Source organism: Miniopterus schreibersii (assembly GCF_964146895.1).
Source record: "Miniopterus schreibersii genome assembly, chromosome: 7".
NCBI classification, from domain to species: Eukaryota; Metazoa; Chordata; class Mammalia; order Chiroptera; family Miniopteridae; genus Miniopterus; species Miniopterus schreibersii.
This window is the reverse complement of record NC_138108.1, coordinates 3,187,235-3,211,551: the sequence shown is the minus strand read 5'-3', so window position 1 is coordinate 3,211,551 and position 24,317 is coordinate 3,187,235. Positions and strand designations below refer to the sequence as shown.

At 57.4% G+C, this 24,317-nt stretch overlaps 1 protein-coding gene across 1 annotated transcript in view; it reads left to right on the top strand.

The window, feature by feature from the left end:
• TRPM8 (transient receptor potential cation channel subfamily M member 8) overlaps positions 1–23,296 on the top strand; it is a gene marked incomplete at both ends in the record, with an annotated part of 35,204 nt that extends 11,908 nt beyond the window's left edge. Inside the window, 14 exons of the mRNA XM_081142843.1 lie at positions 1,833–2,123; positions 2,845–2,940; positions 4,160–4,289; positions 4,542–4,687; positions 5,645–5,757; positions 6,274–6,490; positions 11,583–11,674; positions 12,891–13,032; positions 14,522–14,693; positions 14,930–15,107; positions 18,868–19,058; positions 20,963–21,062; positions 22,133–22,166; positions 23,246–23,296. Of these exons, the coding sequence (XP_080998969.1) occupies positions 1,833–2,123; positions 2,845–2,940; positions 4,160–4,289; positions 4,542–4,687; positions 5,645–5,757; positions 6,274–6,490; positions 11,583–11,674; positions 12,891–13,032; positions 14,522–14,693; positions 14,930–15,107; positions 18,868–19,058; positions 20,963–21,062; positions 22,133–22,166; positions 23,246–23,296 (1,953 nt within the window). The remainder of the gene's footprint in view (positions 1–1,832; positions 2,124–2,844; positions 2,941–4,159; positions 4,290–4,541; positions 4,688–5,644; positions 5,758–6,273; positions 6,491–11,582; positions 11,675–12,890; positions 13,033–14,521; positions 14,694–14,929; positions 15,108–18,867; positions 19,059–20,962; positions 21,063–22,132; positions 22,167–23,245) is intronic.
• Positions 23,297–24,317: the final 1,021 nt, after the last annotated feature.

Below are 24,317 nucleotides of genomic sequence, written 5' to 3'. Positions count from 1 at the left end.
AAGTAGACTCGCCCGTGGGAGGCAACCTCGGCCACGACGTGAGAGCTGCTTCTCCATCCGGGTGCAGGGGGCAGCTCTCCTGGGAGCCGATGGGCAGGAAGGTGGGGAAGGTACGCGCCGGATGATCAGAAGGAGCTCGGCTGCAAACGAAGTCAGCCGTCCCCGGTTTACACCCGGCCCCGCCTTCCCGGCCAGGTTCCGATCAAAGAATCGCGGCAGCGAGGTGGCGTCGGGGGAAGAAGCGAAACCTGGCTGAAGACGCTCAGTGCACGTCTCAGAGCTGGAGCATCAGGGCTCCCGGCCAAATGAGCACCTGCCACATGGACGCTCCACGTCCGATAAACAGGATTTTTTCCGATATAGTGACTTTTCTCACTTTCAGTCTGATCAGAGTCGCAGAACCACACTTTCCTGCGCCGTCCTCGTGTGTAAACTGAAGTGGAATCAGCCCCGGGAGCTCTGTCCCGGGGGAGCAATCACGGGCCGTCACACTTGCACCCGCCAGGCCGTGTGCGTCTTTGTTCTCAGCTCCTCTGAATGGATTTGAGTCTCTCGTGAGCAGCTGGGGCCTATTTCGTTTTACGCACGTGTGCATAGATCTGAAGGCGCACGCGTTTCATAACCGCCATCCCTCGCAGCCGGGTTCGGAAAACGCTTCTAGGCCTTCTGTTGTACGATCAATGACGAGGACTTGATTTATATTAACAGGTGATCAATTTTAATAAGGGAATGCAAATAAAGTAATGGCTTATGGATTTTTAAATTATTCATTCCCACAGCAAGCGTTCTCTTGTGTTTGGTCTTTGCATTTAATCAACCCCATTGCACATCGCCAAGATTTAGTCAAGGGAAGGTAGAATTATAAGTGGATGTAGCTAACTGGTCTGCGGATGGATCCCTGTGTGGGAGATGCTCTATGTAAGTAAGGTCAGACGGTGCAAACAAACATAAACTCAGGCACGCATTGAACTGCGCACTTAATCTTATTAACTCAGCCCGAGACAGGGAAGGGCGAAGGCCACGGTGGTTAACTGTACGGGTGGGCTCTGGAGCCTGCCCATCTGCATGACTGACTTAACCTCTGCCAGTCACTTAACCTCTCTGTGCCTCAGTTTCCTCGTACCGTGGGGGGTTGGAGTGTGCTCCAGCTGGCTTGCAGAAGCGGGCTGCTAAAGTTTTAGAGATTTTGGGAGTCGGTAGTTAAATACCACCATTATTAAAAATTCAACTATAGCCTGGCCGGTGTGGCTCAGTGGATTGAGCATGGACCCATGAACCAAGAGGTCAGTCGTTTGATTCCCGGTCTGGGCACATGCCGGGGTTGTGGGCTCGATCCCCAGTAGGGGGCGCACAGGAGGCAGCCCGTCTCGTCGATATTTCTATCTCTCTCCCTCTCCCTTCCTCTCTCTCCAAAACAAAAATCAATAAAAACATTATTTTTTTAAAAATTCAGCTACATAAACTTAGAATGAAATATATTTTATTAACAAAGGTAACAAATAGTCAAAACTCATTGCTTTCTAATGATTTTACTACATTTATTATTATCTAGGCTCTGGGCCTTATTTCTGTCTATCGTGTCTGCATGCTGGGAAAACTGTGTGTTGCGCTCCTCCAGGTCTATTTCCAGTTCTGGGTTCAGTGATGCCGCTCTGGCAGCTGGAAGTGAGCCGTAGTGGCAGCATTTACACCACAGGAATTGGCAAGGACTACACAGCGGGGTCTGTTATTTCCTCCCAGAGAGCTAGTCGTTAAACAGGGACCAGCCACGAGCCTAGCGTTTCCTCTCTTGGGCTCAGGGCGTGAGCACTCTCTCTGCTCTTTCTCTTTAGTCCGCTGACCTTCGGGAGGTCATGTTCACGGCCCTCGTAAAGGACAGGCCCAAGTTCGTCCGCCTCTTCCTGGAGAACGGCCTGAACCTGCGGAAGTTTCTCACCAACGACGTCCTCACCGAGCTCTTCTCCAACCACTTCAGCACCCTTGTCTATCGGAACCTGCAGATCGCCAAGAACTCCTATAACGACACCCTCCTCACCTTCGTCTGGAAGCTGGTGGCCAACTTCCGGAGGAGCTTGAGGAAGGAAGACAGAAACAGCAGGGACGAGACAGAGGCAGAACTTCACGTACGTGCTGGGAGGACTGTCTGCTTGAGGGCTCTGGTCTCCTGAGTCTTCCTTCGAAACAGTTTCTCTGCCTCCCCCTTTTCCACTCCCCACCTCGTTGCTGTCAGGTAGCGAACACGGTGGCGTTCTTACTTTTTTCCACTGCCTTTACTTCAGATAACGGGTCTCCCTGGTGAGTTTTCTCGTGTCTGCTTCATGCTCTGCACTATATTTCAAACTGCTTGCTGCAGCTTTTCTTTTTAAACTTTTAAAAAATACATTGTTATTGATTTTAGAGAGAGAGGAAGGGAGAGGGAGAGAGATAGAAACATCGATGAAAGAGAGAAACATCATCCATCGGCTGCCTCCTGCACGCCCCCTACTGGGGATCGAGCCCACATCCCGGGCATGTGCCCTGACCGGGAATCGAACCACTGAGCTCTTGGTTCATGGGTCGACGCTTAACCACTGAGCCATACCCGCCGGGCTACGGTTTTTCTTAATCTCAAAGCGCAGGGCATAGGGACACGTGAATGGCTGCCTGCTCCCGTCTTAGCCTTCTGGACATGATCTGCCTAACGTTGCATCCCTGTGCTGGGAGGGTGGGTCCATCCACCGAGTACAGAGCCTCCGGACACGGGGCTCTCTGCTGGGGCCCCCTGGCCCCCGTTTCTCTTCCCAGAGTATTGCAGTTAAAGTGGCCCCCCCTTTGCACTGCTGACCACATGCTCTGACCCCCCAGGACGTGTCCCCCATCACTCGGCACCCCCTGCAAGCGCTCTTCATCTGGGCCGTCCTGCAGAACAAGAAGGAACTCTCCAAAGTCATTTGGGAGCAGGTGAGTGCACGCCCGCGCCCGCGTGCCTCCCTGGGGCCACTCCGACCTCTGCAGGCCCTCCCTGGGGCCACTCCGACCTCTGCAGGCCCTCCCTGGGGCCGCTCCGACCTCTGCGGGCCCTCCCTGGGGCCTCTCCGGCCTCTGTGGGCCCTCCCTGGGGCCGCTCCCGCCTCTGCGGGCCCTTCCTGGGGCCGCTCCGACCTCTGCAGGCCCTTCCTGGGGCTGCTCCGGCCTCTGCAGGCTCGCGCCTGGTCTAAAGCGCCCTCTGTGCGGGGGAACGTCTGCGGTCGGGTGAAGGCGGCTGTGCCTGTTCCCGTGTCGGCGGAGGTGTGTCTGGGAGGAGAGGTCCCCAGAAGGGAGCTGTGCTTGGTGGGCGATCCCTCAGGCACCTGCTGCCAATGAGGGTTTCTTTTTATTTTATTTTATTAGTGATTTCTTTCTTTCTTTTTTTTTAATCTTCACGTGAGGATATTTTTTTCCATTGCTTTTCAGAGAGAGTGGAAGGGCGGGGGAGAGAGAGAGAGAAACATCGACGTGAGAGAGACACATCAGTTGGTTGCCCGGGGTTCGAGCCTGTAACCGAGGTACGCGCCCTTGATGAGAATTGAACCCGAGGCCCTTCGGTCCTCAGGCCGACACCCTAACCATTGAGCCAAACCATCCAGGGCCACATGAGGTTTTTAAATTTAATTTTTAAAATCAATTTCTAGCCTTATTGCATCATGGACAGGAAGTAGGGCCTGGACACGTCTGCTTTGGGAAACTTACTGAGATTTTTCTTTGTGATTTAACACCCAACGATGTTTTATAAATGATTTATGGACGGCTGAAAAGAAGCAACGTTCCCCATCTTTAGTGTGTAAAGTCGGGTATTCAATACCGAGCTCACACACAGCCTTCCCGCCTGCACCATCGGGGGTCCGTGGCCTGCTCCGCTCCCCTCTTTGGGCTGATGGTGGTCGTGGGTCGTCAGGCCTCCCGCTGTCACGTCTCGCTGTCAATTTCTCGGGCACTCATCTCACTATTTTCCTTCCATGTGCTGATTCCACGTTCAAGACGATTTTCTGCCCATTGCAAATTTTGCTTTAAGTCATAACAATCAGTGCAGGTTTGACCATCTCTGCCTTTGCCGTGAGTCTGTCCCCATCTGAGGTTAGTGTGGACGCGACCGCTTGAAGGGCTTACGCATTAACCTTGACCTTCTCCGCCCTCCTCAAAGACCAGGGGCTGCACCCTGGCAGCCCTGGGAGCCAGCAAGCTCCTGAAGACCCTGGCCAAGGTGAAGAACGACATCAACGCCGCCGGCGAGTCCGAGGAGCTGGCCAACGAATACGAGACGCGCGCAGTGGGTAAGGCCCCCGAGCGGAGCGACGTGGGCGCAGGCTCCCCGGGAGCTGTGCTGGGGATGGTGCGGAAGGGGGATCCCCGTGTTCAGTAAAGAATTACGTCGTCCCGGCATTTTCCATGCTTTTCACAAACCAGGGGGCTCCCACCCTGGCTCTCCTTGCAGTCGGTCATGGCTGGGGGATGGGGGAGGACAGTTTGGGGTGTCGGCCGGCCCCGCCTCAGCCCCCCTCTCTCTGGTGCTGATGTGACCGCAGAGCTGTTCACGGAGTGTTACAGCAGCGACGAAGACTTGGCCGAGCAGCTGCTGGTCTATTCCTGCGAGGCCTGGGGGGGCAGCAACTGCTTGGAGCTGGCGGTGGAGGCGACCGACCAGCATTTCATCGCCCAGCCCGGGGTCCAGGTAAACAGCGCACGGCCACGGCCAGGAACGTGCCTTTACGTCAGGTGCTATTAGCGACATCGAAAACTCTCAGCGACAAATGGCACCTTCAGTGTGAAAGCCACGGCCGGAGAAGGCGGGTGGTGCTACGGGAGACGGAGGCGTCTGAGGCCTGTGCTTCGGGGGATGGGGCAGGAGAGGGGACACCCTCTGAGTTTCCGCAAAGCAAACAGCACAGCAGCTCGGTTACCGGCTGGGTCTCAACTCGGCGCCTGGGTCTCCACCCACCGTCTCCCTAACCGGGTGTGGGTGATGGGCCAGGTTGCGCAAGCTCTCGGGCCTCGGTTCCTCACCTGTGAAATGGGCACACACAGGGGTTACAGGGAAGGGGTGCCGAGGGGATTCGGTGAGATAACGTGTGGAAGGTGCCAGCCCTCTCCGTCAGCGGCTGCTGTTTCAGGGGTGCCCCGTCAGTAGGAACAGCAGTGGGAAACGGGTGTGGAAAGGACAAGGCCGGGGGAGAGGTTTTCTGCACCGATTTAAATTCCCATCGGTTTGCACCTAGCGTCTCCGCTTGCAGGGGGAGGCACAGTCCCAGCAGGCGGGGTCTGGGTGGGAATGAGGGATGGGCTAACGCTCGCCTGCCCCCCACGATCACCCTTCACCTTCACCGCACGCTCTGAGGTGAACGTCGCCCCCCTGCACCGACGAGCATTCAGGAGCCGGGGGAGGCCCCGGAACATTCTCTGGGTCGCGCTGCTGGGACGTAGATGTGGGATTTGTTCCATGTTCATTGTCCACGCAGCCAGTAGCTAGCAGGGTGCCTATGGAAAACCGCCCGTGACGTCAGCTAAGCTGGACTGGGAAAGAGCCCTATTTACTTGGGGAGGCGCAAGGGCCGGGGAGGAAGGCTGTGCACCTTCCCGGGTGTCACTGTCCTAACAAGGACCCGCGTCCCTTGTCTCTGTTCCCCGGTAGAATTTCCTATCCAAGCAATGGTACGGGGAGATTTCCCGAGACACCAAGAACTGGAAGATCATCCTGTGTCTGTTTATGATACCCTTGGTTGGCTGTGGCTTTGTATCATTCAGGTATGAAACCAAGACACGTGGTCGTGTGCGTGTGCGTGTGTGCGTGTGTGTGCGTATGTGTGTGTGCGTGTGTGCGTGTGTGTGTGCGTGTGTGTGCGTGTGTGTGCACGTGTGTGCGCGTGTGCGTGTGTGTGCGTGTGTGTGCGTGTGTGTGTGCACGTGTGTGTGCGTGTGTGCGTGTGTGTGCGTGTGTGTGCGTGTGTGTGCGTGTGTGTGCGTGCTCCCGGGTAAAGGGCTATAGGGCCGGGACCTTACCCTGTTCACTCTGCCACCTGCACTTAGGTCCGGGGTCATCCCTGGCTCTCCCCGGGTTTGATCTCAGACGGGTGGAGGTGGGGCCGTGTGTCCCTCTCGCAGGCGGAATTTGGGTTGGTTGGCCACGACATGCCACGGGCTGGCTTTCGGCCGGCCCGCCTCAGATCGGCCTGACCCCGCCCCAGCCACGGTCTGGGGCCCGTGTCCGGAGGGAGGGCCGGGGCTCACGCGGTGCGGCGACGACGCTCTTGGCCCGCCCAGGAAGAAGCCGGTGGACAGGCACCGGAGGCTCCTGTGGCGCTACGTGGCCTTCTTCACCTCCCCGTTCGTGGTCTTCTCCTGGAACGTGATCTTCTACATCGCCTTCCTCCTGCTCTTCGCCTACGTGCTGCTCATGGACTTCCACCCGGTGCCGCGCCTGCCCGAGCTGGTCCTCTACGCGCTGGTCTTCGTCCTGCTCTGCGACGAAGTGCGACAGGTAGGAGGGGCCCCCCGGGGCCCCCTTCCCTCCCTCGGGGGCGGCGGCTTCCTCACACCCGGGGGGGGGGGGCAGAAATGCTTCTGAAGTCCCAAAGGCATTATTTCCCCCAAATAAATGTGCCCGTTCGGCGGTGGCCCGTGGACTTCTCGGCGTCTCAGCCCTCGGGAGAGCGCCGAGCGCCGGGCGCGCCCTTGGCTCGGTAACGAATGGTCACTCGGCGGCCAGAGCGGGTCCCAGGAGCGCAGTGACCCCGGGCTGTGGGTCACTCCCGTCCACCAGCAGCGTCGGTGCTCTGGCCAGTGCCCGTCGCCAGGGGAGGCAGCGGGAGGAGTGGCAGGGCAGTGGGAGGGCTGTCAGCTCAGAGCTTCGTAATGCCCCACCCGTCGGAAAGTCACGGAGACCCTGTGGACTTCAGTGGCTCTGTGGATTATTCATGGCGATTTTCCGCAGTTTCCTGGGATCTGTATTTTTTTTTGCACCGTCTCCACCACCGAATCCGAAATGTTAGCCCAGGCCTGGCCCGGAGCAGGTGCTCAGCTCCTGATTTTTGAATAAATATCGATGGGGAACGACAGTGCTGTCCCCAAACCTTTATAAAAAAAGCAATCCCAGCAAATCCATTTAGGTGTAGCCGTTTACAGACGATGGGAACGGCTGGTGCCGTCCCTTCTCTCGTTGCTTCGGAGCCCAAACCCAACATCATATCCATTCGACACGTAGGGCCCAGGTGCCACGTGCTGCAAGAGATCTGGAGGGTCGGAGAACGCCGTTCTCGACCTCGCAGAGCCGCTGCCTCGTAAAGGAATGTTAAGTTGGTTTCAACGATCATGTCGCCTCTCGTAGGCTTGTCTGCCGGCCCCCAGGAGTCCTGGAAGGACTCCGAGGCTCTGTGTGTTCTCAGCAGGAGGGGATGTGTCTCGACCAGTTAGTGGTCTGCCCTGGGTGTGAGGGGTGGGAGGCGTCCGCCTTCCCTTGCCCAGTAGGTGGGACGTGCAGATGAGGGGTGGACACAGGGTGGAGGTGGTGGAAGAAGGTAATGACACAAGTCGGTGTTGAGCGTGGCTTTCTGTCCACCAGAAACTCGCCCCCAGGACAGGGCCTGCTGACATGCAGAGATTTCTGTGACCCCAGATGGGCCCCCTTAGAGCCCCAAGCCCTGACTCATGAGGTCGCAGCTCAGTCCAGCTTGTGCCTTCCTGTAAGTGGGCTCCGGCCACTGTGACACGGCACCCGCAGCCGGGTGGCTCACGCGGCGGAAGCTCAGTCTTGTTTCTGGAAGCCTGAAGCTCAAGATCAGGTTGTCTGAGGCTGGCTCTTCCCGAGGGCCGCGAGGGAGAACCTGGGCGTGCCTCAGTCTCTGTGATTCCTTGACTCATAGAGGTGTCCCCGGAACCCTGTCCTCAGGCCCTCGGGGCGCCCTCCCTGTGTGCGTGTCTGTGTCCACACTTTCCCTGGGCACAGGGACACCCAAATCCGGGGACCTATCCATTCCCGCATGCTCTCAACACTTCTCCGCCAGTCCCGTTCCCGACCCCGCCTCCCCCAGGGCATCAGGACCCGGAAGCTGCGCGGTGACAGTCCAGACACTGTTTGCTTCCTCCGGGCACCGGAAGGAGCCACGAGGTCCAGAGGGAGGACTGGCCCTGGGCTGCCTTGGAGGGCAGGGGTGGCCTGGATGGAGGATGCCGGGAGACCCAGCTCATTCACGCATCCTGTCTTTCAACACCTATTTACTGAGCCCCTACTATGTGCCAGGCGCTACTCTAGAGGCCAAGGATACAGCAATGAAGCAGCAGATATCTCTGACCTTCGGGAGCTTTCTATCAGTTAGAGACAGTCAGGGGGGTCCCCTCCAGGAGCCGCCAAGGAGAGGAGGGCAACCCCCAATGAGCGAGTCTTACATTTACTGGGGCCTTGGCCCAGGGGACTGGCAACAGTGAAACTCGTCCTTAAGTCACAAACACGTACGTACAAATTCAGACGTACATTTAACTACTCAGCCACTCATTCGGGTCCTGCAGGGAGGAGACTCAGGACAGCTGGGTTTGGCTGGGAGAAGGGCCCTGGGCAGGTGCTGTGCAAAGTGGTGCCCAAGAGAGACCCTGGGTGGGAGCAGATGGTGGGCAGGTGGGGGAATCTCAGGGAGGGAAGTGGGCCTTGGAGGTGCTGGGTGAGCAACGCACTTGCCATTCCTGGGTCCGGAGGCGGGGAGGTGATGCCCACAGGGCCTGGCTGAGCCCCGGCCACCATGCCTACCTTCAGAATGGGCGATGTTTGATCCGGAGGGTGATAACCAGGACCTATAGCTCTGTCCAGGTGTTTCTTCTCTTATTTACTTATTTATCCTTACCTGAGGATATTTTTTCTATTGATCTTTAGAGAGAGTGGAAGGAAGGTGGGGGGGGGGGGGACATCGATGTGAGAGAGACACATCGATTGGTTGCCTCCTGCACAGGCCCGGACTGGGGCTGGGGATGGAACCTGTAACCCAGGTGTGTGCCCTTGACCGTGAATCGAACCCGTGACCCTTCGGTACGTGGGCCACGCTCTAACCACTGGACAACACCGACCAGGGCTCTTCTCTTTATTTTTACAAGTGGCATTTGAGGGGGCCCGCGTCCATGCAGCAACACCGTGTACTGAGGTGACGGTGTGGCCGGGAGCGTGGGTTCAAGGGCAGCCCTGCGCTTCGAGGACGCCCCGGTTCTGTGGTCTGAGCGGAGTCTGCAGAACACAGCCGGGAAGGGCCTTGTCGTGAAGGGAGTTCGCCACTGGGGGTCGCTGTTTCCCTTCGGGCCTGCAGGCTCCTGCCCTGGGCATCCTCCCCTGGGTTGGGTCCCTGGGACCAGCCTGCCGTTCTGAGGGTCTGGTGCAGCCTTAATTAACCCCATTCCCACTTGTTAAAAAACCAAACCCAAGGAGGACGTGACTGTTTTAGATTGTGTCTGGGTGTCAAGCCCTGTGTATCCCCACGTCTCCTCCCCCGGGGACAGATGCCCCTGCGCTAAATTGGAATTTTTAACCGAGGCAGTCACTAAGCTCCAATACAGTCGCTAAATAACTCTCGGGTCCACGAAACTGATCATGGCTGTTTGTTTAAAGTAGTTCCATTGTCCCCTGGTGGAGAGCACTGTGCCGCCTGGGGGCCCTTTGAACCCCCAAATCCCAAAAGATATGATGAAGTAGGGCCCCGGGACTGTATGAATACAGCCCAGACCTGGCGTTCCGTTCAGAAAAGAGACCTCTGTTCGTTTTTTAAAGTGTTGTATCACTGCAGCTGCGCCCCTGAGCCCGGAACCGATCTACTTAAGGCTTCTCCCAGCACCCAGGCCAAGTCTCAGGGACAGAGGCTGAGCTGGGGTGGCTGGGTCACCCACCTGCCCCGGGCCAGGTAGGGCCTGTTCTGACCACTCTCTTCTTGTAGATGGTTCTCGGTGGGTGGTAACCGGTGTCACTGAGACCACCCAAGTGGAGAGGTCGGATGTCATCTCTGAGCCTGGTTAACCCCAGGGCTGCTCAGACCTGGGAGACTTGTTAAGTCTCCTCGGTGCTGGATTTCCTAACGCACTTACCTCCTTTGTCCACGAAAGTCACCATTTGTGTTTATAAATGAGTGGAAAGAACTACTTCTTGAGAGACCAGTGATGCTTTTATAACACCCCAAGACCAGGGCCCCTGGGCCCCTGTGGGATCGGAAGAAGCGGGGTCACGTAGGGGGAGGAATCTGAGAGTCAGGCCCCCGAGGCTGCTGAGTGCTGGCCGCCTGCCCTTGGGCAAGTTCCTTACACGCCCCCCCCCACCCACCCCCAGGCCTTGGTTTCAGCTGCAAAACAGGAAATGCAATATCTGAGTATCAGGCAGGCCTATCTTGGTGAGCTCATTCTCTAAGACTGAAAAGTGCCCTGTTCCCCTGGGGACAGGTTTCCTGCCTTCCGGTGGTTTTCTCATCTGAGTTGAGCTCTCTGGGGCTCTGGTCTGACCCCCCTCACCCTTTATCATGTTTGAAATAAAACGTTTAATCCCTATTTTTCCCAGCGGCACTGCGCCTCGAACCCTGTCTCTGAGTCCTGGGAGCCTGGCACAGCCGTGTGGAGCCTGCGGGCTCTCAGTCACCATTTCTGAGCAGATGGTCGAATGGGGGGTCAGATGACCACCCTGGGATCACCCATGCCCGGCGCATGGGTGACAGGGAGGCTGGCCAGATGCGGTCTTCTGAAGGACGGTCTTGTCCCTCTCCATCCCTGCGTGGTCCTGACGGGCTTTCTTCCAGGAAACGGTGGCCAGTTCATGCCAGCTGTGCCAGGAGGGCACTGAGGCACATGCCGTTCCTGTGGTTCATTCCTGTGGCCACATAGATGCCGCATAGAGCACCTTTGCGCATTTTTTTTTTAAAGGTTCCTTTTTTTTAAAATTCTCACCCCAGGATATTTCTCCCATCGTTTTTCAGAGAGAGTGGAAGGGAGAGACAGAGAGAGAGAGGAGAGACATCAATTGGTTGCCCCCCCCCCCATGAGCCCTGACTGGGGCCGGGGATGGACCCTGAAACCAAGTTTGTGCCCTTGACCGGAATCGAACCCGGGACCCTTCAGTCCACAGGTTGACGCTCTAACCACTGAGCAAACTAGCCAGGGCAATGGCTCCTTTTTTATCAAGACGCTTTACTGCTACACGTTAGAAAGTTCTTACAATAAGTACACAGCTGCGTGTTAGGAAAGCCTTACAATAAATGCACAGATCTTGTCCTGGGAGCATCGCTCCGGAGCTGCGCAGCGCGTCCTGCGCCGTGGCCTCAGGGGCCCGTGATCCCGCGCCCACCCCACAGGCTGTGCTCACTCTCTGTGGGCTCATTTTTCAAGAGCCGTGAGGATACGCGAGTCCCTCCCGTTGACTCTGTCAGCAACGTGAGTCACAGCAGCGCCCCTGCCACTGGCTCCGGCCCCCGGAACAGCTCCGGCACGTCGGGGCTCCCTCGGCCCGCCGCTGGCTCGTAAAGGAGCTGGGGGGGATGTGTGGCCACGCGCAGATCTGGAAGCCGGGGTGCAGGCCGCTCACGCCCCGCCCTGTCCCCGCCTGTCCCCCTGTGCTGCAGTGGTACATGAACGGGGTCAGCTACTTCACCGACCTGTGGAACGTCATGGACACGCTGGGCCTTTTCTACTTCATCGCCGGGATTGCGTTTCGGTAAGGAGCCCTCACGGCTTTTCCCAGCTGCGGGCGGCTTGGGCTTCTCTCGGAAGAAGGGGCGAAGGAAAGATCTTTGACGCTCGAGCCCAGGGTTAGCCTGTTCCCCAGCCCGGCAGAGGTTGTTCTAGAAGGCCTCTCTCTCTGCTTCTCGGAGACACGGCGCCCCGGCGTAGAGCTGTCTCCTCGCTCCCCTCCTGGGGACCTGTAGTCGAAAAGGGGCTCTTCACGGTTTCCCACTGTGCGCTCCAGCCCCTGGGGAGAGAGAATTAGAAATTGAGGAGAGTGGAGAATGGCGAGGATCTCAGATATCGCACGGCGTGTGCATTTGGGGCCAGGCAATCTTCTAAGACGCCCTCAATTTCAACTTGCGCGCTGGTTATGGCGCCTGCCCCCCTCCTTCCAAGCGTATTTCCAATCTAAACGCAATCACGTTGGGAAAACAATCTAAAATCACGGTCAGAGGCAAAAAGCAATGGGCAGTCGCGGGACAGAGAAATTGGGGCCCGCCCGGCACCGCTTCCCTCCAGGCCCGCCCTCCCCACATCGCTTCAGGCGGAGCTCGGGCTCTGCTTGAGTGGCACACGGATGCCCCTTTGCAGAGGAGTCTGACCATCGGTTACCCCCAGAGTGAGGCGGTGACAGTCGCTGCTCCATCTACAACGTGAAGGGAGCAAAAGCTCAGTTTCCTCCCCCAGGAACCTCCCTCTCTGCTGGGGTTGAGGCCCAGCATGCGAATCACGGTTGGTTGGCTGCGACTTCTAGAGCATCCCAGCGAGAAAGTGCACACGGCCTTCAATTCACACACTAGCAGGCAGTTAGCTAATCGGATGACTTGGTGCAAACGGGCTAAGTTTCGTCAGGGGGAACCCGGCAGGAGCAAGTCCCAGGCAGCGGGGCTGGGGTGGGGACTGGGGTCCTTATGGACGAAGGGCAGTGATGGGGGGGGGCTCCGGCCGTAGTGTCTGAGCGTGAAGGACCGCAGCGGCCGGGACCTCTGAACGCTCTGTTCCGTGTGGCATCCTTGCTCTGCCGGAGCCCATGGCCTTTGTCTCCAGCGAGTGACAGGTGGGTGTGGTCTCCATGTCCCGTCTCTCCTCACTCTCAGTCCCCCCGACTCCCAGCCGTTTCTTCACCTTTGTTGGGTTATTTTTAGAAACAAAGCTTAGAAATGTCTGGTCAGCGTCTCACGAATGCCGTTCCCCGCCTTCCTCAGGCTCCACTCCTCCAACAAAGCCTCTCTGTACTCCGGACGGGTCATCTTCTGCCTGGACTACATCATCTTCACTCTGCGGCTGATCCACATCTTCACGGTCAGCAGGAACCTGGGGCCCAAGATCATAATGCTGCAGAGGATGGTAAGTGGGGCGGGGCCTCTGGGGGTCAGCGCGCTCGCTGTATCCGGACGGAGTTCCTTCCGTCGTCCACGGGGGGGGGAGGGGGGGGTTTGTCCAAGAGGGACCGTTGTGTCTTACAGTCAGTGAGGTTTGCGCTTGCACCAGGGGCCTCTCCGGGTAGAAACTGAACAAAAGATGACCCTTAGGAGGAAACGGCCTAGTCCAGCGAGCCGCTACTGAGGATCCCTCTGTAGGTCTCACGCTTCCTCGCGTGCCTTCAGGTCTTCATTCCCTAAGCGCACAGGCAGGAACGGGACTGCCACCCCCATTTCCCAGACGTGGACAGCAGGTCCTAGGAGGGCGTTAGGTTTGTCTGGAGACGCAGGGGCGGGAACAAGGCCAGGGCTGGAGCGTCAGTCTTCTGACCCAGTGGAGGGGTTCAGTCTTCTGACCCAGTGGAGGGGTTCAGTCTTCTTACCCAGCGGAGGGGTTCAGTCTTCTGACCCAGTGGAGGGGTTCAGTCTTCTGACCCAGTGGAGGGGTTCAGTCTTCTTACCCAGCGGAGGGGTTCAGTCTTCTGACCCAGCGGAGGGGTTCAGTCTTCTGACCCAGTGGAGGGGTTCAGTCTTCTGACCCAGTGGAGGGGTTCAGTCTTCTTACCCAGCGGAGGGGTTCAGTCTTCTGACCCAGCGGAGGGCTTCAGTCTTCTGACCCAGTGGAGGGGTTTAGTCTTCTTACCCAGCGGAGGGGTTCAGTCTTCTGACCCAGTGGAGGGGTTCAGTCTTCTATCCGGGTGGAGGGGTTCAGTCTTCTATCCAGGTGGAGGGGTTCAGTCTTCTATCCGGGTGGAGGGGTTCAGTCTTCTATCCGGGTGGAGGGGAAGCTCCCTCTCACCACTCAGCAGAGGGAACCAAGCAAGACAACGCGGCTGTCCCGGGCGGGTTTTCCGGATGACCTGGGCCCCTCCTGCCACTGTCTGCATGTCAGATGGGCGTTGGGATGAGCTCATCCGGAGGTTCCTTTCCAGCGGGAGGTTCTCCGAGTCTGTGGTTTCCATTCAAAGCATGTCTGAGGCATCGAGTCACCACGGAGTCATGCCACGGGCGCAAAACGTTTCAAAGAAATCAAAGCGTGCGTTCTTGTTGAAGAGGATAGCTTTGATTTTTCTCCAAAAAAACAACAAAAATCCCCACAAACACGAAGGGGCTAAGGTAGGGGTTTAAAGAGTGTGAGCATCGTGAGAGGGAGGCAGAGGAGCGGTGCCCCGGCTCCAGCTCCGGCGGGCTCCTCACCAAAACGCTTCTGCGGCTGAGCTGGTCTGGGGACCTGCAAACAGAAACGCGCCCATCGGTTTTAAGCCTGGTCCGCAGGCCCAGGGGTGACAATGGCCCTGTTTAAAATCAGTGAGCAAGCGCTGGGTGGCCCGGGTCCCCGGGGCCCTGGGACCCCGCGCCCCCCGAGGCCAGCCGAGCGGCCCGCCCTGACTCGGCCCTGGCGTCTTCCCCGGCAGCTGGTCGACGTGTTCTTTTTCCTGTTCCTGTTCGCCGTGTGGATGATGGCCTTCGGCGTGGCCAGGCAGGGGATCCTGCGGCAGAACGAGCGCCGCTGGCGGTGGATCTTCCGCTCGGTCATCTACGAGCCCTACCTGGCCATGTTCGGCCAGGTGCCCAGCGACGTGGATGGTGAGCCTGGCCGGGCCCGGGCGGGCACAGCGGGGGCCAGGCTGCTGCTTCCAGAGCCAGGGCTCCCTAAGCACTCATTGCACGGGAGAGCCCGGCTCCAAGGCTTGCGCCTGGTCCGGATGAAGCGCCTTAGAGCCGCGCCCGACACGCCGCCTGACCTTGTCCCGCGTCCCCCGGGGGGCCCAGCCCTGCCCCTCTGGCGGTCCTCACGCGGCCTCTGGTTTCCGCCTCCTCAGGGACCACGTACGACTTCTCCCACTGCACGTTCACCGGGAACGAGTCGAAGCCGCTGTGCGTGGAGCTGGACGAACACAACCTGCCGCGGTTCCCCGAGTGGATCACCATCCCCCTCGTGTGCATCTACATGCTGTCCACCAACATCCTGCTGGTCAACCTGCTGGTCGCCATGTTCGGGTGCGTGTCTGTGCCCCGCGGGAGCTTACGCGGAGCCCCAGGGGACAGGTTGTGCGCAGGGGGTGGGGCCTCAAAGGGACTCTATTAAAAGCACAGCGTGTCCCCGTTAGCTGTGTCGGAAGACCAGCGCCCGTGACGCCCTCTGGTACATCCAGACTCTGGGGGTTTAGCTTCCGTGTAGTAATGTCCCAAGCGCCGCGACGTTGGCCCGGCGGGGACCGCGTGCAGTTGGCTAATCTCCGGGCTCGTGTTCTCTGTGGGACTCGGGCAGGTGGATTCTGGAGCTTCAAGGACCCAGCCTGTATGTAGTTGCTGCTTTAGGAATTTCAGTTTCAATACAAATACGAAGAGTCAGGGGGGTGGCTCTCCTTCGGGGCGTACGTCGGACGAGGCCGAGGGAGAAGGCGATGGTGGCTCTATGTATTTTCGCTGCCTTTGGCACTTCTTCTTCATTCACTTAGAAAATCACGGTTTTCAGTTGCCCTTCCTCTTCCTTAGGAGAGTTTCAAGGAGCCCCGTGTGGTAGTTTCTGTGGGAGGACCTGGGCTTCGTGCTGTGGCCTTAAGGGAGGGGGTCGTCGTGAGTACCTGGCACAGACAGACGGATTCGCAGCAGAATACAAATTGAAATGTATTTGTCACCTTTGAGGTGGACTGAGGCCCTTAGTTGGGGCCGGTGGAAGCTGCGAAAAGCCTCGGGGGGGCCTTACCGGGTTGCAGTCTAGCCGGCGAGTTCCTCGTATTTCAGTTTCTTCTAAAATCCGGCCATTGTTTCCGCGCCTACTTTTCCTCTGTGCCGTTCTTGCCGACGTTTCATTCTGGTCCGCTGAGCGAGCTTTCTATTTTGGTTTTTACTACCAAATGGCTTTAATTACTGCTTTTGAAAAAAATCATGTGGACATCTGCTGTACAACCCCGCGTTACTCTTACTCAGGCTCTCCTGGCGTTTCGCGCGAATTTCATCACATGGAGGCGCTAGGCCCCGTCTTCTGAAATCCTTTTTCTGTCTCCTTCAAAAACAATCTCGTGACTGTTATTGTCATGATGTTAACTCTGTAGAATCATTAGGGGAAGCTGGCATTTAGACAAATGGTATCTCACCACCCGGAAAAATTGCCGCGAGCCTCCGTTGGTTCACTTATGTGCTGTTTCTCGGTGACATTTCATGGTTTTATTTGTATGGATCTGCGGGGGGGGGGGGGGGGGTCTTTTATTTTTTTTCTAGCCATTTGTCTTGAGATTTTTTTTTCTAATATATATCCTTCCAATAGCCACTTTTTGAATCGCAGGAGGCGACGTCGCGCTCATCTCCCCGGAGCGAGCCTCCTGGCCGAAGCCCTGGGCCCACGCTTCCTTTTCGGCCGTGACAGTCCCCCCACTCCTCACCTCTTACCGCTTTGCTTCTCCCGTCTTCCTAATCAGAAGGGCCTCGCGACTGTTGCGATCCTACGTTTCCCTTTGACCTGTGGCGGGTCATGACGATGTTGAATCCCGTAAATGTTCTCGGTACGTGGCCATCCTCTGTTCTTCGGCCACCGGGCGGAGCTCCTTCAGCAAGCGGCTGGCTTCCGTTTCTGTCCAAGGCTCTCCGAAGCCTCGACATTCGGTATCTCTTGGTAACATTTTCAGTGTCAGCAGATTTCTTTTCTTTTTAATACGTTTTTATTGATTTCAGAGAGAGGAAGGGAGAGGGAGAGAGAGAAACATCAGTGATGAGAGTCATTGATGGGCGGCGTCCTGCACGCCCCCTGCTGGGGATCAAGCCGGCACCCCGGGGATGTGCCCTGTCTGGGAATCGAACCGAGATCTCCTGGTTCATGGGGCTACACTCGACCACTGAGCCACACCGGCCGGCCAGTGTGGGGATTTCTGAAAGCGTGTCTCTCCGTGGGGCCCCTGCGAACTCCCCCTCTCCTGCTCCCACGAGGGTGCTCACGTGGTCCCGGGAGACAGGGCTCGGTGATCACCACAAATCTCCCTCCAGCCCGGCGGGGGAGCCGAGGACAGGGTTTCGCCGGAGACGCTGAGTCAGAAGGAGCATTGTAGGACTTCTCGCAGGGAAGGTGCTTGGGCGACACTGGTTGGCAGAGGGACGGGGCAGCAGGTGGGTCGGGGTGGGTGACAGCCTGGGTGGGAGAGAGGGTCCTGAGCTGCTGGGAACGTCCGGCTTGCGGCAGTGGGGGGGGAGGGAGTACGCGAGGCCCAGACCCCACAGAAAGGGAAAAGTGTCTCAAGAACATCGAAGCTGTCTTAGCAAAGCAGCCTGCAGCCGGGCCCGATGTTCAGCCTTCCCCTGAGAGCCCTCGTGTCACTTCGGCTGGGTCTTGAGAGAGGAAGAACCATCCGGAAGCCGCTGTCCTGCGTGCGGGCAGGCGGACCTCAGTGTGTCAGCAAACCTCACACGGGCCAACCCCGGAAAGGTGTCCCTTACGCAAAGCAGCTTTTGGGTGTTCGCGTCCAGTCGTCAGCCAGCTCGCCTGCACCCCCTGGGACGTGACGAGGGTTTTTACCGTGTGGCCAGGAAAGGAAGCTGCTCTCTGGACCCACCTGTGCCCTCGGGTGCAGAGGAAACGGAGACCCAGCAGGAGGCCCTTTGCTGCCACCTGGGCCCTCCCCGGGGGCAAAGGAGCAGTGGCAGGAGGCAGCCCGAGAATTGTGCGCACGCAGAGCCTCGTTTCACGGGCACTGGCCCGAATCCATGCGAGCCAGGGACGGGGGACTTTTTCTATAAGTGCAGCGAGGGTCTTCACTTTAGCCAGATGTGATTATACAGCGAGACTACGTGGTAAGTACAAGTTCAAGCCTAATTGTTATATATGATGTGTTTTCCTAAAATACAAAAACTAGTCATACACATAATTTTTAAAGGGTGCCTGATGTAATCATATGGATTAGCCACAATGTGTGAGGCATATTTTCGGTTGAACATTTCTGTTCCCTTCTGTTGGGGCGGGAGGTGGGGACAGCTGTTACTTAGGGTGTGTGTGTCTGTCTGTCTGTCTGTCCGCTCACATACTGTCTCTCCTCAGTACCCCTTAGTGCTGGGCGGAATTCCCACAGGTAAAGTCACTGGGTCAGAGGGGTGAACATTTTTAAGGCCCTTGATACACAGGAGGGCGCAGGATTCCCGAGAGAGTCGGCACCACCTGGGGCCTCCTTGTGTCTAACATAACAATAGACGAATGAAGAAAGAGACTCCTTGAAAGGTCCTGAAATAAAAATAATTTTTGAGTTCATTCGACTTTTGCGCGTGTGTGTGTGCGATGGAAGAGAAATAAACAGAACAGACACTAAAAGCCAGACACCCTTCTGGCCCATCTTGACCTGGAGAGTGCCTGGTGCTGAGCTGTTCTGGCCACGATGTCAGTGTGGCCTTCTGCCCAGTCCGGACGGAAACGACCAGGGTCATAGCTTACGGTCAGTAGCACCGTGTTGGGCAGCGAGTGACCGTGTTGGGCAGCGAGTGACCGTGCTGGGCAGCGAGTGACCGTGTTGGGCAGCGAGTGACCGCGTTGGGCAGCGAGTGACCGTGTTGGGCAGCGAGTGACCGTGCGTGGCAGCGAGTGACCGTGTTGGGCAGCGAGTGACCGTGTTGGGCAGCGAGTGACCGTGTTGGGCAGCGAGTGACCGCGTTGGGCAGCGAGTGACCGTGCGTGGCAGCGAGTGACCGCGTTGGGCAGCGAGTGACCGTGCATGGCAGCGAGTGACCGCGTGCACCTCGAGTGGGGCGCGGGGGCTCAGGCCTGCCCTTGTCCCGCCAGCTACACCGTGGGCACCGTCCAGGAGAACAACGACCAGGTGTGGAAGTTCCAGCGCTACTTCCTGGTGCAGGAGTATTGCAGCCGCCTCAACATCCCCTTCCCCTTCGTGGTCCTCGCCTACTTCTACATGGTGGCGAAGAAGTGCCTGCGGTGCTGCTGCAAGGAGAGGCCCGTGGAGCCGCTGGCCTGCTGTGAGTGGGCCGGGGCCGGGCCGGGCCGGGGCGGCGCGGGGTCAGCCAGGGGCCTGCCGGGCCGCGCTCCGAGGAAGGGCTCGCTCAGCGGCCGCCCCGCTCACGCCCGTCCATCCCTAAAGCATGGGCGTGGGGCCAGCCCAGGAATTCATGAGACCCCCTGTTCCGTCTGCCCGGGGGCCCTATTTGGGGGAATGGCCTCGGGATGGACATGGTAATAATGTAAATAGTGGGTCGAACAAGCGTGATTTACGGGATGCTCTGCCGTCGGCTGCTGTGAAATCTAGTCTCTGGGAAACGTGAGCCTCGACCCCGGCGGGCAGGGCTCACGACTTCTCTGGCCGCCCTTGAGGGATTAGAAAGCCCACAGTGACGTCACTTGGTAAAACAGTTTCAACCTAGAAATTAGAATGTGCAGTCCAACATCGCCACCCGGCCCGTTAATGCCATTCAGAGGGGAGGCCACCCCCATGAGCTCACCGCCCCTCAGCTGGTGGAGTTGTTGGGAGGGGGGGCCGTTGGCTCGTCCTGGCCTTTCTGACCCCCTCTCCCGCTCTCCAGTGGCCGTGGCTGACCCTCCGCACAGGACGGAGGGAGGGGAAGGAGCAGGAGTCCTTTCTAGAAACAGTGGTCTCTGGCCTGGCACATGTTTGAAACTGACCCTCTGCCGTGCGGGCACTTTGTGGGTCACCCAGCGGTGGCCTGGCCGCCCTCTCACCACAGCAGCGCTCTCCCTGGGGGCTGCTCCCCCCGAGCCTCTGGTTTCGGGGCCCACTCGGCACACTCTCCCTGCTGGGGCCCCCTTTCCCCCGGAAGGCGGGAGTCAGCGTGTCTGCAGGTGAGTGAGTTCTGTCCCCCACGTGGTCATCCACCGCCTCAGCCCTGACAAACCCCGGTGGCAGGCGGGTCTCCGCCCCGGCCTTCTCCCTCCCCTGCTCCGGGAGCCAGGGCCTCTCACCGCTGGATTCCTGGTCGCACCCCGGCCACCGGCTCCCTTGCTGCGGGGAGCAGGCGTCCAGCTCCCGACTGCAACAGGCTGGGTGTCCGGTGTCCCTGCCGAGTGGCTTCTCCTTTGCCACTCTCCTCCAACGGCTGCGTTTCATGAGTAATTGGGGGGGGGGGGGAGAAACATTGATGTGAAAGAGACACAGCGATTGGCTGCCTGACCAGGGCCGGGGATGGAACCTGCAACCCGGGCACGTGCCCCTGACCGGGAATCAAGCCCGAGACCGTTGGGTGCGCCGGCCGACGCTCTAACCTCCGAGCCACACTGGCCAGGGCGCCGCTGCTCCGCCTCCGCTTGCCTGCCGTGGGAAAGGCGCGGCTCTGCGGGACGCTGAGCTAAGGCCCCGCAGGAACCGCCCAGGCCCGTGGTGCAGCCACCCAGGCCGCCCTCGGACGGAAAGGTGCTACTGAGAATCTCCCGGAGGTCTGCGCCCAGGCTTCACATCTCGGGGGGTGGCCTTGATGTCAGGCCCTGTTTCCCTCTCCTTCAAGCTTCCTACCCCGGCCTTAGGCGGAGGGCAGGCAACCCATCAGTAATTATTTAACAGCATGATCGGGGTGGCACTTTTACGTCACCCAGACAGAGGAGAACACAATGAAACAAGAACCGAATTCCCTGGCGAGACCGTTGTGCTAAGTCACAAAACACAGGGGCAGGCTCTGCGTGGCCCTCTGTTCAGAACAGAGGTTGGGTTCCCGTTTCACGCGGCAGGGAAATCTGTTAATACCCCATCTCCCTGCAGCCGTCACTAGTGAGTAGGTAGCATTAGCGGCATCGACCTGCCCAGGACGAACCCGATTCTCCTGGCGCCGCCGCGGTGGAAAGCGGGCCGGGGTTGACTCAGGAGCGAGGGGCAGAACCAGCAACTTAAATGCTTTTCTCTGTCTCGTCCTTCGAGGTTTCACAAACGAAGACAACGAGACCCTGGCGTGGGAGGGCGTCATGAAGGAAAATTACCTCGTCAAGGTCAACACGAAGGCCAGCGACGCCGCAGAGGAGTATGTCTGCCTTTCTGCCCTGCACGGCGCCCCTGTGGGCCCAGCCGGCAGGATGCAGGCCCCCACCTGAGCGGCCCCGTAGGGAGGATTTCAGCCGAGAGCAGTAGCACCCAAAGATAGTACCCGGGCGTTTGCGGGTGACACAGGGAATGTGGGCCAGCCTTGCAGGAAGGGGCAAACCTCCAGCCTGCCGTCCCTATTGCCCTTCTAGGCCCTGGGGGCAGGGAGGAGTATTTGGAGCCGGCAGGGCAGGGCCCTGGCACCAGGTGCCAAGAGCATAGGTCCCTCTGCCACGGCTGCAGAGGTGGGTCCAGGAAGACGCTCAGGTAACCAGCACTGGGCATCACCTGGCAGGTGCCGCACATGCGTCTCTATGATGGAGTAGAGACATTAGAAGCTGGGAAAGCATTTGCTTGATGTCTCAGCCTGTCCCCAAGAAGTCCTGGGCGTCCTTTATGGGTCACACGGGGCAGTTCTAAACGTCCCACAGAACTGGCCGAGCCACCGAGTCCACGGATGGTCCGCACGCCACGTGCTGTGCAGGGCCGGCAGGAGCGGACCTGCCTTTTCGTGCCGGTTGCAGGGCTCATGGTCAGATGTCACAGATACTGAGCGCTCCAAACCACCTCAAAATTCGCTCTAAATGAGCAATTACAAGCAGCCCCGAAATCCGTGTGTGAGATTCAGCACGACCACTGGGGAGCAGGGACACATGCTCTTTCTCTCTAACAAAACAGGGGCCCCGAGCTTTCTCCATTTCCTGACTCAGAGACCCTGGCTTCGGGAGGGAGGGAGGGAGGGAGGGAGGGAGGGAGGGAGGGAGGGACCTCCGGGGTCCCCTTCCAGCTCCCCACCTACACAGGTATCACCTACGTGCTGCACCTCGGACTGGGGTGAGGGCAGGGTTCTGCTTCCTTTGGGTCTTAGGGAGGACGTTTAATAAGGTAAATGCAGCTGACTCTGATTTAGTTGGAAATGAAAATGATGTGTATTTGTTCTTTAAAAGACTGGAAATGGAGCCTAATAGCCCTCTCACACTCTCTCTCCCTCTCTCTCTCTCTCCCTTGAAGAATGAAGCATCGGTTTAGACAGCTGGATACAAAGGTACAGGTTTGTTTGTAGTTTAAGAAACACTATTTTCATCTCTATTATCTTTGAGCTTTCAGTGAGAGGCCGGTGGTTATCGTCCAAAATTAGAGAAGTGTATTATTAAAAAAACACAGATGGGACTTTGTCCATATTCAGCGCATCAGGTCTGGGCGCGGGAGCGGAATTGCTTATCCCATGCTCCAGCCCACAGGGCCCTGAAGTCCCGTTCCCACGCTTTCCAAACCCTTGTCTGTCTCACGGCCCGCCGGTCCCTCGCCCAGCTGCAGAGGCAGGTGTAAGATTCTGGCAGTTACCGGACCGCCTGAGAGGCCCGAAGAGAGGTTCGGGAGCCTGAGAGCCTCTGCGCTAGGCTTCGATGCCCCTCTCATTTGTTACCTATTTAATCTGAAGGGCACTGCAGATGCGTGAATTCACACGTGTGAACATTAGGCACAGGGAGAGCAGGACTGGACCTGGCACCCGTGTCCCTTCCTCCAGGGTCTGTTGATCAAAGCAGCCCCAGGCCGGCGGGGATCCAGGTGGGGTAGGAGGGACCCCCTGCGTGGCGTGGGAGGGACACGCGTGCTGGGGGGGTGGACCTGGTGGCGGCCGTGTTCAGAGACACACTGTCGCACGGCAGTGCCTCTTGTTCCGGCTACTCTCACTCTGACGTTGTAATTGTTGCCAGCCAGTGGAATCCTCTAACTGTATTAGTATCCGTTACATGTTACATTATTTAAAAGTATTATCTCTCAGTGTTGTTAAAATCTATTATTTCTACATAGGAATCACTAGCGATTTGCATTTGAGTAAAGCTAATGCTAACTGGTGCAAAGGATCCTCTGCTAGTGACGGGATTGCAGTCAGCTGTGGGCGGGGCCTGAGATGTACGTCATTCTGGTGGGCGGGGCCTGGGGTGTGCGTCACGCAGCGGTGGGCGGGGCCTGAGATACACGTCACTCACTCTGACCCGGCCCGGCCCACTGTCCGCTCTGCGCGTCTGTGGCTCGGAAAAGCTACAGAGCGATAATTTAAGGTTCAACGTTGGAAAGTCGATCTTGAGACCCGTTCTTTTTCTTCCCCCCCCCCCCAAGCTAAATGATCTCAAGGGTCTTCTGAAAGAGATTGCCAATAAAATCAAATAAAACACATGAACCGTAATGGAGAAAAATCTACTACTAATAAGGTAAGTCACTGGAATGGATTTTATTTATTTTTATTTTTTGCTCTGAAAATGTATATATTTTAAGACTAATTCAAAATAACGATATTTCTCGCAGTTATTTTATTTTCACATATTATCAGGTTTGAAAATAATGCCTTGTGTAAAAATCATAAAATACTGGGTTGCAGAAGGACCAAGGGAAGCTCTGGTCCTGTTACTCTCTGCACCAACTTCGCACCCAGGCCAGAAGCTGGCACAGCCAGCAGTGGGCACACGTAGTCTTCTGGGCATTTTAAAAGCACTGGCGACCTGGACAGCTATTTTGGTATTCACTGAATCAGGGTCACACTGTTCTGAGACTTGGTGTTTTTTCTTACTTAACTCTGTATTGCTGATGCCCTTAGAGATTAGTGCCTAAAAAGTGTAGCTCCTTGTCAGGATCCATCATTTTTGTTTATCACTCTGGGATATGAAATGTCTGCTTGAGTGTTTGTTCTGCTATCAGCAAATAAATATCGGTCTCCTTTTACCACCACACATGCTTTAGTAAGGCAGTCACGGTTTTCAGCAGCAGCTCATTTGCAGAATAAAAATGTAATTCGATTAACCGGCAAAGTTAAACCCAAGGATTTGCTCCCTGGTCTTACCCTGGGCTTTCATTATGTTTCCCCATTACCTGTCCAGATTCTGATTAAGTGGTGTTGGGGACACAAAGAGCTAGGAAAAAAAAAGCCACGGGCATTCCATTGGAGTAGATATTTTGGAGAAAGTGAATTGCAAGGAATGAAAATACATGACTCCCTCCCTCCCTTTCTCTTTTCCCTTAATATGTACTAAGTGCCCGCTCAGTGCTGCGGGAACTGCGCGGGCTTGTGCTGCGTCGCAGACACCCGAGTCCTACCTGTGCATCAAGTCCACTATAGAATTTTTTTTTTTTTTAAATATATCTTTATTGATTTCAGAGAGAGGAAAGGAGAGGGAGAGAGAGAGATAGAAACATC